Below are 13,628 nucleotides of genomic sequence, written 5' to 3'. Positions count from 1 at the left end.
TATTTCTTACGTACCCTTTAAACACTACCATTGATAAGACCAGCTCTACGTTTGTCACAACAGGAACACACTATTTGCCAGCACCTCATGAATCTTGATAAACTCTTCCTTCAAGTCTACATCTACTCACTTCTGCAAGCAAACATGCAGGTTGCTTCCAACTGCAGTCCATCTGTACAGAGTACTGCGATGCCACAGAGGTAGCTGCACGAAAGAGACCTTCCTGATAACAGATAGATACACAGCAGTGATGCAAATGGTGATGTTCTACCATGGCTTCTCTTTGCGCTCATCGTTCTGTATGCTTCTCCAACACCATTCATTCACTGAGACCCGTTATAATGTGCATGCCTCATAAGGCTATTTCCAGATGTCCCTTACAGATTGTTTAAAAAAACCCTCCTCTTTGTTCTGCATCATGCTGGCACAATGGCTTCTCTGGTGTTGTTTTGCCATATGAACACTACTGCAATGATCTGACCCAATTAGTAAGTTGAGCTGGTCAACTTGAGCGTGTACTTTCTTGTTTTTCTGCGTTGAAATGCTGATTACACTGTGATTACATTATTCTTTTGAACCTTTTCTTTTTGTTGGCGGGGAAGTCTGTCAGGTCCAGTCCTTCCAACTCCAGCTCCAGTTCAGACTCTAGCTCGGATTCGGATTTCGAGCCATCATCCCACACCCACAGCCAAGGTATGTCGCGTTTTCATTACTACGACCACTCGTTTCACCAGTTTGAAATTATGCAGTCTGATATTTGTGAAAATAAGTTTGTGATTCCACGTGATAAACTGTTGCAAAATCCCAGTCAGATCGCCCTCTCAATTTAAAACATTGTGATCCTGCATAAATTCCTCTACTTTAAAAGAAACAAAGGGGCATGACAACACCTAATTGGATTTGAAAGCATTAACTCTAAAAACACAAATACTGGTGTGTTTTTACAGAAACTAACTAAAAGCATCACCGTTGTTTATCAGCAATGCAAGGGACCAAATTTTGTATAGCATGAAGCATGCTTCTGGATTTCTGTGTGCCGATTAGAAAGCCCATCTTTTCCCACGTATTTGATGGGGATTGTGTGTTCACTGCGCACAGTCCCTTATGGAAGCAAACATCCTAATGAGCTAAAATCCAGTAGTATTGAGACGAATCTTGCTCAGACTGAATGTTTGAGTCTGCAATAGATAGTACATAGAGTTGATGTCCTCAATAAGGTAGCTTGTTTTCGGAGTGCCTCTAAATTTCAGTACTGACTGCTCGGCTAGCAGCATTGTTGAAATATTGTTCAAAAGCTTTGACTTTAGAGCTTTCGAACCTTTCTCTGTTGGAACTTGTGGACTGTGTAACAAAGTGTTTACATTGGCTGTTGCCAGAAGCATGAGTGGAGTAGATCATGGATCCCTTCCCTCTGAATAAAGCATGAGTGGGATAGATCATGGATCTGTTCTCTCTAGATCAGTGGTTCCCAAAGTTTTGGCTCCTGAGGACCCCCATTGAGTCAGCACTGGAAGCCAGGGACCCCCTAGCAATCTGTATAATTTTAATTTTAAACAGTAATCCGAAAAAAATAAACACAGGTGTGAACACAAAACAAATAGTCTAATTACTAAGGATTTTAGTATTTTATATTGAAAGAATCTGCAAAAATCTAAAAACTTTATAGGGAAGGTTGGTGCTGCATCTCCATGACTAACTTTTAAATGGTTGGGTTTTATTTCACACTACGAGGCTCCTGCTCCAGCCAGAGCCAGTCTGGAAACCCAAAGCAGCCCTGGCAAATGTTTTCAGACCAGTCCCCACAGGGTGCACACCAAGTGCAGTGAGTCAGTCGAACCACTACAAAGGGGACTTTAGGAGGCTCCCCCCCAAGACAATTTAGGAAACAATAGTGCATTCTAGAACACATTTATCATTATATATCGAATTGTATTAGCTTTAAAAGAATAGTAAATGATGACTTTACTATGCACCAGGATACGATAATCTTTGTTCGGGTTCTTCAGTGATTCCCTTTTTATCACACTCCAACAGTGCCTCTCGTCTCTCCATAGTCCCTCTGTCACATATATTTCATTTGTTTTATAGCATCTCTCATACCATTGTAGGATGACAGAGCACTTTACAACACACACACATATAGACCCTTGCGCAACCGGTGCGTCACAAAAAGGGGCGCTCAGGCGGTGCATTTTAGTGCCTCATATTTTTAAGAACAGGAAAAGCCACCCTGCGTGACTTTTCCTGTTCTTATAAATATGGCCCCTTTGCTCACAGGACTTTGCGTGAAAGGTGCGTTTCATGGGTTTTGCTGTGAGTGTTCCCAAGCAACACCCATGAAACCAGACACATTTCCAGATTTACGAGAAATCATGAATCAGGAAATGCGTCCGAATGCTACACCTCCCCAAGGGAGGTGCAACAAGAAGAAATTTATTCATTTCTCCTCGTTGTTTAGGAAGATGAAATCCCCTCTAGCGATTGTTTATGTACAGAAAGGGAATCCTACCTGAACATAAACAATCTCCCCACAACGCAGGCATCCTTGCACCATGGTACAAGGGTGCCTGTGCCGGCGCATGGCAGCAGTTTGTGCACCAGCGCAGGGAGAGCACTGAGATGCAACATACTATGGTAAATATGTTGCATCCCTGTGCTTTGAAAGTGAGTAAGTGCAGCACAGCCAAATGGCTTGCAGCACTCACTGAGTCACTTTCCTTATATATCTGCCCCATAGAGACAATCAATCATACCTGTAATAACATAAGGCAAAGGTGACTACTAGTTGTAGGAATCACATCATTCATACTGGTAGGCATGACACAGTGTTTAGCATTGACTTTTACAATGAAACTTTATTTCCATTCAAATAAACCTTTTTAGCAGCATCAGGATAATGAAAGACTGGGAAGAAACTTAAGTTACTATCTTGTACCATGCAGTTTGCAAACATCTTTTTGATGCCAGTTTATACGTCTCTGTGCTAGATCACAATTGTCACTTATAAACTGCACAGTAACTAAAGAATCTTTGTGACAAAAGCAGTAACCCATTGACCTATGCAGATCAAACACAGTTAAAACAAGCATTTACAATGCAACGGTTTCGCCTTTGCCAAAGTTAGAGCTATTAGCATTGTAAATGACAAATTGTTTATGTGTTGGTTTTGAAAACAGATAAATAAATGGCATTGTCATTTACAATGTCAATAGCTTAATCTTTCATGAATAAAACTTTGTTTCTTTCCATTGGATTACTTTGATTGAATTGTCTGAAATTATTCTGCACATAGGAGTGCTCAAGAGCGCCACCTTACACCTGTGAGGTTTTTTGTAACATAATATATGTATCAGGTGTAAAATAGTCCCTCATACAGAAGATGAAACCAAAATACTCCTGTGGCTGATCCAAGATGTGTCTGATAATATTTCAAGCCAATGTCTGAAGGTTCTTGAACCAAAGAAGCCACAAGCAGAAGGAGGCTGAACCAAAGCCATAGGGAGTATGTATAGAATATATGTTCAGCATGAATGATAGAAGTGTCACTACACGTCATGCCCAATTAAAGTGTATTCTGTATGTCAGTAGAACTTATTGGCCATGTACACCCCACTTGCTTTAGAGGAATCCTGACTACCTTTTCTACTGAAGTTACCACACCCATACAAAATCCTGTAAGACTTTCCGAATAGTCTATTGCGCGTTTTAAACAGCACCATGAGTTTTAATTGTTTTTTGAAGCAAGATATTCCCTATGATACTTCGGTCTATTTCTTAGGACCAATCGACCACTTTTCTTACTTTACAGGCGCCCTGGAAGGCTGCCTGCTGCACATTCTGTTCACAAATTCTCACCACAGTGAAATCTTAAAGCTCTCTTTTCAATGGCCTCAAAAACATTTAAATGAAAACATGCCTGAGAGAAAGTTTGCAGGGGGTAGAGGGTGCTAAAATGATGACAAACAGATTTAGAGCCTTAATCCCCTGTGCACTTTAAATTGTTCGCAGGTGTGCCTAACACATCAATAATTAATCTGTTCCCTTCCAGCTGGCAGCAACAGACCAAAAGAGGGGCACGCGCGGCGCACTCAGGAAAAGCATGCAGCAGAACAGACTTGTATGACACATAAAACGTAAACACGCGAATAAAGACTAATTTTGGTTCCAAGAAGAAGCTTACCCTCATTAAAGGTGAAGGCCTCGTGAAATGTAGTTTTCTTTATAAATAGGCACCGCTGGGAGGGTGGCATACATTCCTACACAGCTAAGTACCCAAGGGTTGTAGTCATTTCGTGGCTGCTGCTGGGTTCTCTCTTCTAGACGATCATACACCGAGACAAGTACCTCACCCATTAAACAATTTAATTAAACAAGAGCATAGGAACGACAGGGTGTACCACGAAGCCAACATGTCCTGCGTTGCGAGAATCTAAAAGAGCAGCAACTGCTTCCTTCTCAAAACTGGTATGTGTGACTTTCACCGAAAATTGTTCAATTTAACTCACTTAAAATAGCTAACGTTGCAACACTATTTAACAGCTGCAAGGTTGTTTGGGAATCTCAGTAGCACCGCTCCATAGCGTTCATATACAAGTCATTCTCTGATTGGTCAGTTCGGGATTGGATATTGAAAACCCTCTACTGATTGGTTATTGTTGCCGTCCCATTGTTTTCTGATGAGGACCGTATTATGAAAAGTGCGTGTTGACTGAGCAGTAATCAAATTAAAGTAGTTAATTGTTTCCAGCCAGCTGTATCAGAGATACTATGAACCTGTATTCTCTTACGGTACCCGATTAAAAAGAGTCATGGTAAAAAGGCGGTACATTTAATTTATCGTATCAAAAATCATGCCTCTCAACCTTTCAATTCAGCTTAAAGGGAAGAAAGAGGTCAACATCTGTTTATTGTTTAACAAGTCAGAACTGTGAGACACAATATATTTTTGAAGATGTTGCTGAGCCGTGAGTATGTCCTTCCCCAACCTCCTTTAAACAAGTCAGGTCCCGGGTCGGCAGCCAATCACAGCGCGGCCCGGGGAATGACGTCACGGGGGTGTCCCGGCCGGCAGATTCGGGGGCGTGTTTTTCGAGCTCTCCCCTTCCCATTGGCTGGAAGGTAAAATTCCAGCCAATGGGAAGAGGAGAGGGCGGAACTTAAAAAAACATACAAACGCCCCCGAATCGCGTTTCCACAGGGAAAGCGTGATTGACAGCCAATCTCTTCCAACGGCTAGCCTCCATTTATGGAGCTAGCCAATGGAAGACAGAGGCGGGACTAAAGCCCCATATGTAGGATCATAAGATTTTGCCCTGGGAGGAGCAACTGCTACGCAGTTGCTACGGCCAGGGCGAAACCTAAAAAGTAATATAACTAATTTGTGCGTTTAGCCTTTTAGCGTTCTCAAAATGGTTTAATAACTTTTCTAGACGATAGGTAGGAACAGCTTTAGGTGAGAATGAATGGAAGCATTTTTTTAAATTGTAAACTTGTTACGGGCTCTTGGCGTGTGTTTGCCTGTTTGCTTGTCGGCATTAACAGGCGAGCGAGGCTCGAGGAACATGCGAGTGCGGTTCGTTGCTAAGTTATTGATGATCTGCCGCTCGCGAGCGAGGATCGTCAAAGTGCTGTGACAGGTTCTGCATACGAGCGCTGCTCAAAAAAATTGTTATGTTAGAGCACGTGCGTAGGAGCTCACGAACCGGAGCCCCTTACTCGTGCCTGCATGCGAGTTGTTGTATCAGACTTCCGCATACGAGCACAGGTCGTAAAAGATCATTTATTAATCAGTGCGAGTAGGAGCTCACAGGCCCGAGCCCCTTACTAATGCATAATCGTCTGCACATGAGTTTACAAAGTCACGCAAGATTAAAATAGACATTTTAGTTTGGGGATTTTATAATAGGATCTAAAAAAAATAGGCGAGCACGGAGGCGGTTGAAAAGGTCAGTTGGAATGCTTAGAAATTTTTGATTTTTTAGTGAGGAAAGAGTAGGTGTAAAGAGTTTGATTTGTTTAGAAAGAGAAAATATTTTGAAATTGGATTTAAATAACAGAGCATGATGAGTGGCAAGTTCCAGGAGATATGGTAAATAAAGAGATAGTGAAGAGACTTGTACAACATGAGATGAGGAAACAGGTAAAGGAAGAAAGAAGCTATGGGTGGTGTTCTTAAGAGTAGAAAAAGAGAATTTGAGTGTGGAGAATATGTAAGTGGTGAAGTTGGTAAGAGGAATACAAAAAAAGTTAAGGCATATTGAGGACATTGAGATGTCAAAAAAGAGAAAGGATTACTTGGTGGTCACCGCTGCGATGGGTGTCCGTGGCGGCCCGGAAAGAAAAGGTGTCTTTAGCCATACACATGGAAAGTTTGCCCTTAGCGGCTCACAAGAAGAAGATGATATCGTGGGAGAAATGAACTGAGGTGCTGTATTTGATGAGAGATTTAGAAGAGTATATTTTGGATTTACATTAGGATGACGAGTTTGAAAGGGCCATGTTCAAATATTACAGTCAAAGACCCGTTTGGTGGAGACATGTTTACTTCTTTTAATATTAAAACACCCACGGAGTGGTGAATGATGACCTATTGATTGCGTTAAAAAGTTTTTTTAAGTTATGGATTTGCAAACCCTTGGATAGAGAAGTGCGAATAGGGTGGAGGGTGGAATGTGCAAGGGCAGTGATAGACGAAAATGTGTGTAGTACACCAAACTAAGATCCAGAGCTTATTAGCTTGTTTCCCCTTGAATGTAGTTCATCAAGGACAGCGTTAACACATTCAAACAACGTGTTGTACACAAATGAGAACAAAAATAATAATGTGCACTGCAGATAATGAGGGTGTAAGAAAAGACCTCCTGCACCTGTTCAATGTGTACCTATTTTATGTTCGTAAAACGCACTCGGGATATGCCAACTTGCCCCAGTATTGGAACTTTCATAGATTCCCATGCTTTGTATCATTCCCCGTCGTCGGAATGGGAGCCTCGGTAGTATAAAAAACCATAGAAACAAGAGAAGCCTAGGCCTCATCTAATTTTGTATTCTATCCACCTCCTTTTGTAAAAAGAGACCAAACTTTTGCCAGGACCAATCAGAGCAGCCTCACCCTCTAGAACCTTCCTGAGAGAGCTCAGAGCCTCAGATTTTTCTACCGCACGTTGTGCTAGGGAGTCTCCACTGAGCTCTGCTCAGTTTTCACTGTTTTTCTACTTATTTCTTCAAGTTTCTGCTTCAAATCGTCATGTCTGACAAGGAGAAGAAGGCCTTATTCAGGTCTTGTGCCTCTTGTGGCAAAAAACGTCTGTTTGTGGAGGATAAGCATGATAATTGCATTTATTGCTTATATCCTGACCACAAGGCCACAGACTGCAAGATCTGCAGGACTTTCTCGAACAAGACTCTTCGGGACAGAGAAGGCCGGCTTCTTACCTGGCTTCAGAAGATGAAGACACGCAAGGAGGTGCTCTCTTCGGATGAGGAGGATTCCGTGTCTGCTGCTTCCTCGCAAAGATCAAAGAAGAGGGGTAGGTCTCCTCCTGGTTCTTCGACATCTGAGCCCCCTCTTCAAGCCCCTCACAAGATCTCTGACAGGTCTGAGAGGGCTGGTCCCCTTCAATCTCCTTACGAAAGTGTAAAGGAGAGGCAGGGACAGGCTACAGCAGTGGTGCCAGCCTTAAAGGACAAAAAGGAGGTTGTGATCCTTTCTCCTCCGTCCAAAAAGATCAAGCCCAGTGATAAACACTCTGCTGGCACTTCAGGATCTGGGCCGGAGAAAAAACAGCGTCCGTCGACGACGAAAACACCAGGTACGTCGATGACTGTGACTTTGGCTAAAGTTCCCGCTGTTTCTGTGGCTCCGTCGACGGGCTCGTCGACGGTAGCGGTGTCCACGACAGCGACGACGTTCAAGGTTCCAAGCTCGTCGACGATGGTGGCTTCCACGTCGACGACGACTAGCAGGCCGCTGTCGACGGCCGCAACGACGACGAAGACTACGTCGACGACGACGGCTTCCACGTCGACGACGATGATAATGACGACGAGTTCGTCGACGAGACCGTCGACGGTGGTCCCATCGACGACGAAGATTGTGTCGACGAAGGCTGTGGTGCCGTCGACGGTTACATTGACTGATGCTCTGATCTTTCTCTCGCAACCCTCCGCGAGGCCGTCAACAGCGACAAGGCCGTGACAACACCAAACGACAATAGCGGCCTCCCGGCTCTACCTGCTGTTCCTCCCCTCCCGATCACATCAGTGGGGGGCAGGATATCCCTTTGTCTGGACAGTTGGATGTCAATAACATCGGACCAATGGGTCCTCAACATCGTGAAGAGTGGCCATACGTTGGAGTTTCACAACTTTCCTCCAACACGAGCTCCGGGCGCCATCCGCTCAGGACATCTAGGATTACTACATCTAGAAGCCCACCAGTTGTTCCTCAAAGGAGCAATAGAACCGGTCCCGCTCTCTCAGAGGGGCCGGGGGTTCTATTCAAGATTCTTCCTAGTGCGGAAGACGAAAGACACTGGGCGTCCCATCCTCGATCTTTGGGAGCTCAACACCTATCTCGTAAAGCTCTCCTTCAGGATGGTCACTCTCCAGGAAATTCTTCCTCTCTTAAATCCAGGCGACTACTTGGCGTCGCTGGATTTAGAAGATGCATATTTCCATATTCCAATACACCCAGCTCACAGACAATACCTTCGCTTTACAGTGGGAAAGAGCCATTTCCAGTTCAAAGTGCTTCCATTCGGCCTTCGGTCGGCACCGAGAGTGTTCACCAAGGTATTGGCACCGGTGGCAGCTTTCCTTCGACGACAATCTCTCGAAGTTTTCCCTTACTTAGACGACTGGCTCGTCAAGGCGCCTTCTTTCCAGGACGCTTCGCAAGCCGTGTCTACTTGCCTCCATTTGTTCCGCTGCCTGGGCCTTCAGTTGAACGAACACAAGTCAGTCCTCCTGCCTTCCAAGACTGCCAGATTCCTGGGGTCCGTGCTGGACACCACGCATTGTACGGCTCGTCCCTCAGAAGAGCGACAACAAAAATGTATGGTTTCGGCTCAACTACTCTGCCGCAGCAAGGTCCTATCGGTCCGCCAATACAAATCCCTTCTCGGATCGATGTCCTCCTGCATACCATTAGTACCGCATTGCAGGCTAAGGATGCGTCCTCTACAGGAGGAGCTGGACAAGCAATGGCGCCAGGCAGAGGGGTCGTTCAACGACAGGGTTGTCGTAACATCAGCAATGAGAACAGCGAGCGAATGGTGGCTTCAGAAAAGCAATCTCGCCCAAGGCCTGACGTTCAGGATTTCTCCTTCACCCATGGTGATGACCACGGACGCCTCGTTGGAAGGCTGGGGTGCAGTGCTCCGAGAGCTTCAAGTCAGTGGCCATTGGAGTCCAGGACAGCGGCAGTGCCATATCAATTTCCTGGAGCTGACAGCCATTCGGTTGGCCTTGCAAGCTTTTCTACCCAGAGTGGGCAATCGCTCAGTGCTGGTCCGGACGGACAATACGACGGCCATGCATTATGTAAACAAACAAGGAGGCACCAAATCGCAGACTCTGTCCGCAGAAGCTCAACGGATTTGGGATTTCGCGATTCACAACAACATCACTCTGAGAGCCGAGCACTTGGCGGGAACTCTCAATGTCAAGGCGGACGCCTTGAGTCGCCAGACGGAAGTGACTCACGAGTGGGAGTTGAATCAATCCATTCTCGACGGAGTGTTCTCAGTTTGGGGGACGCCGACCATCGACCTCTTTGCTTCGCCGGAGAACGCCAAATGCCGGTTCTACGCAAGCAAGGTTCACCATCGGGGGTCCCTAGGGAACGCTCTTTCGATGGCCTGGTACAGCGCGTTCTTTTACGCTTTTCCTCCCATTCCCCTCATTCCTCGAGTTCTCAAGAAAATGAAGGCGGAACCCTGCAGGATGATTCTAATTGCTCCAGCGTGGCCCAGACAATTCTGGTACACAGAACTACTGCGGCTCTCCCAAGCTCCTCCAATTCAGTTGAAGCCCATTCCGTCCCTCTTGTCCAGGAGTCAGGGACAGGTTTTCCACCCGGATCCGAGATCCCTCCACTTGACGGCGTGGCTCCTGAACACAGAGAATTCAGTCATCTAGCTTTGTCTCAAGAATGCAGAGAGGTCTTGGCTCAAGCCAGAGCACCAAGTACCAACAAGACGTACGCGGCGAAATGGAAGAGATTCTGCTTGTGGTGTCAACGGGAAGGTCTCCATCCTTACACTTCCCAACCTCATCAGTTGTTGCCGTATTTGCTATCTCTGGCTAAGTCTGGTTTGGCACATTCCTCAGTAAAGGTGCATCTAGCGGCCATATCAAGGTTTCGACGCAGTTCGGCAGGTCCTTCCTTATGGTCCTCTAGGGTGGTTAAACAATTCTTGAAGGGCCTATTCCGGATGTATCCGCCAGTTCGTCGTCCTCCACCAGTGTGGCAGCTCAACCTTGTCTTGGCTCAACTCATGAAAGCTCCGTTCGAGCCGGTTCACAAGGCAGACTTAAAGTTCCTCTCCTGGAAACTAGCACTCCTCTTAGCTCTAACATCAGCTAGACGAGTGAGTGAGCTTCAGGCACTCTCCATAGTGCATCCATTCCTGCAATTTACAAAACAAGGTCTGGTTCTTCGGACGAATCCCAAATTCATCCCGAAAGTGCCATCTGAGTTCCACTTGAATGAACCGGTGATTCTGAAAACCTTCTTTCCACATCCTTCTACACCTGCGGAGCGTACGCTCCATTCTTTGGACATTCAACGGTGCTTAGTTTTACTTGGAGCGCACACGTCCCTTTCGGAAGTCTACTCAGTTGTTTGTGTCCTACAGTGCACCTCGTAAGGGGTTGCCTTTGACAAAGACTGGCATTTCCCGCTGGATCTCCAGTGCGATTCATTTCTGTCATCAGGAAGCGGGCAAGCCGCTGGACGGCGGAGTCCGTGCACATTCCACGAGGTCGGTGGCTTCATCTGTGGCTCTCTTTTCGGGAGTTGCCATTAAGGACATCTGCAGGGCAGCAACGTGGAGCAGTACTCATACCTTCACGAAACACTACTGCCTGGAATCTGCAGGACGAGATGATGCGGCAGTTGGTCAGGCAGTCCTGCGGAATCTGTTTCATTGAGAGGTGAGCTTTCCCTACGATCCCTCCATCCTGGTGAGCACATTTTGTTTGTTTTTACTGTACTTTATGTATTTTTCTATGGTTATGTGATGCCATGTATTTACAAAATGTGTTCATGGTGCTGTACTGCTAGCTATTCTGATACAAAGCATGGGAATCTATGAAAGTTCCAATACTGGGGCAAGAAAACAAGTTACTTACCTGTAACTTTGGTTCCCCAGTATTGGTAACTTTCATAGATTCCCATGCGCCCGCCCGCCTCCCCGGGGAAAGCTCAGTCTTTTTACAGAGTTAGTGGCGGTTTGCACAACGGCTACGAAAATCTGAGGCTCTGAGCTCTCTCAGGAAGGTTCTAGAGGGTGAGGCTGCTCTGATTGGTCCTGGCAAAAGTTTGGTCTCTTTTTACAAAAGGAGGTGGATAGAATACAAAATGAGATGAGGCCTAGGCCTAGGTTTCTCTTTTGTTTCTATGGTTTTTTATACTACCGAGGCTCCCATTCCGACGACGGGGAATGATACAAAGCATGGGAATCTATGAAAGTTACCAATACTGGGGAACCAAAGTTACAGGTAAGTAACTTGTTTTCATAACTGTTCAGCCTACAAGGTCGACTCCCTCCCAACAGCCCGGACAAAAAACACCTGCTCCCAATGCAATCATTTTCTTCACAAAGTAATGCACAAACGCCAAGCGATAAGAGAAATCTTAAAATCATGGAACATGGGGGACTTTTGGCAGAGTAAGGACTGCACATTATCTAAATAAAAGTATTTCTTTCACACGCAAAGAGATTGGGTGCAGGTTAAATATAAAAGATATAAACCTCGTTTTCTCGTAAAAGAATTAGCAACATTACACCTCAAAATTCAATCTAGCTTTATAATTTTTAAAAAACTGTTTATGTAATTGAGAATACTTGCGTTTTCATTGATACGTGTTTGAGAATAACAGAAGTACTTCAATACACGGGGGTATATGTATAAATATATTTAAACATGTTTTTGGAATGTATCACACATGTGCGTTCTCAAGCTTAGGTACGAGCTTCATGCAAATAATACCACAAGTCAATTCCATTAACACCAGCGCTATGATCTACTTGGGTCCACCGAGTCCTGATAACGTCAATTGGAAACATCGCAGAAAAAAATTACGTGAAAACTAAACAGAACAAGACCCAAAAAAACTAAAAAATGACCTTAATATAGCTTTCTAGACAGAAATAAATCATCCATATACTTTAAAGAAAAATATAAATCTCACACTGTCAAAAGTAAAAGTAGCAAGAACGTGTTTTCAAAATAAGTGTCGGACGTACAAAATATATTTGATTGAGAACCGTCATTTTTGCACAGCCATACAGTCCAGTGTAAACTATATAGAATCACCAACATCATTGCACATAAATGTCCTGTTGAAAGTTTTCTACAAATAAAACAGCTCACAAAAAATTTCCGATTAGCGCAAAGATAAAATTAACGAGAAGCGTGTATACGATATGAAATCCTAATGTTTATGACACACCTTTGAAGAACTGCACGACCCTCTGTTTGTATGTGGGGAAAAGTTATATAAATTGACTCATGATTTCTCGCAGGATTAAAGGTCTGCGAACATCAGTTCTGGGTATGACGAAGGTCACCAGTTACCTTTTTCACAAGGCCATTTAGTTCCCAGGGTTGCTTTAAGGGCTGGGTGAATAATGAGCATTAGAATAGCCATCCCTCCTACGCTCATCCCCTCCCTAGCCCCCCGTGAATACAATCCTCTTCCTAGGCACAGTGTTAATAGCGCACAGACTGTCATTGTGCCCACGAGGGTGGTGTGAATTGATACATAAAGCATAGCGCCACGGGACAGCGTTGGGGTGCAGGGCGATGGGTGGTCACGCAGACAATAGTTATTTATGGGTAGGATTAGTACTGTTTTTGGTACCTCGCGCTCCCGGATGTTGTTGCTGGTGACGAAAATGCCGATACCGATGGGGATGAAGATTAAGCCGATGACGAAAAAAGCAGGTAGCACGGTACCGGCTGTCAGGATGGGCTGCCAGGCGGGCAACCTCTGCTGCTTGAAGGCAGTATTATCTGGCTTCTTACTCTTTGAAGCCACCCCGGACCCGGCGCCCGAGTGGTGCCCGCCGCCGTCTTCCTCCTTGGCGTTGTAATTCATGGCCGGGCGGCAAGTAGAGTCTACTGTCTGACTGAAACAGAGACTCTCCTACACTTCCGGGTTTCTCGTCGCCACTGGGTTCCTCCTGGTAACCATCGCAGACGTAAAGCTCATAGGAAGTGATGACACAGCTACAAAGCAGCGAGCAATGATTCGTTGTTGAACGATCACGTTTCTTGTGTGTTTTTCCCGACTTTTGTGGGCGTGCCCTGGTTGTGCCGGATAGCCTGGCGATGTAAACAAGCGTTAATGTGTGTATTTACTTTTGGTGACTTACCTGTCAAAATACCTGAACGCTTGT

The 13,628-nt window shown here is 45.1% G+C and overlaps 1 protein-coding gene across 2 annotated transcripts in view; it reads left to right on the top strand.

Moving 5' to 3' along the window:
- The window catches only part of MLLT1 (MLLT1 super elongation complex subunit), a 155,862-nt gene that overhangs the window by 119,033 nt on the left and 23,201 nt on the right, over window positions 1–13,628 (top strand). Inside the window, exon 7 of one of the 2 annotated variants that reach the window (XM_078670833.1) lies at window positions 603–693. In XM_078670833.1, coding sequence (XP_078526959.1) covers window positions 603–693 — 91 coding nt within the window. Of the gene's footprint in view, window positions 1–594; window positions 694–13,628 lie in introns of both variants that reach the window. The other variant, XM_078670832.1, reaches the window with a different exon arrangement.

This window comes from Lissotriton helveticus, chromosome 12, assembly GCF_964261635.1.
Source record: "Lissotriton helveticus chromosome 12, aLisHel1.1, whole genome shotgun sequence".
Classification (NCBI taxonomy): Eukaryota; Metazoa; Chordata; class Amphibia; order Caudata; family Salamandridae; genus Lissotriton; species Lissotriton helveticus.
The sequence above is the reverse complement of the archived record's forward strand: the minus strand, read 5'-3'. Positions and strand labels throughout refer to the sequence as shown.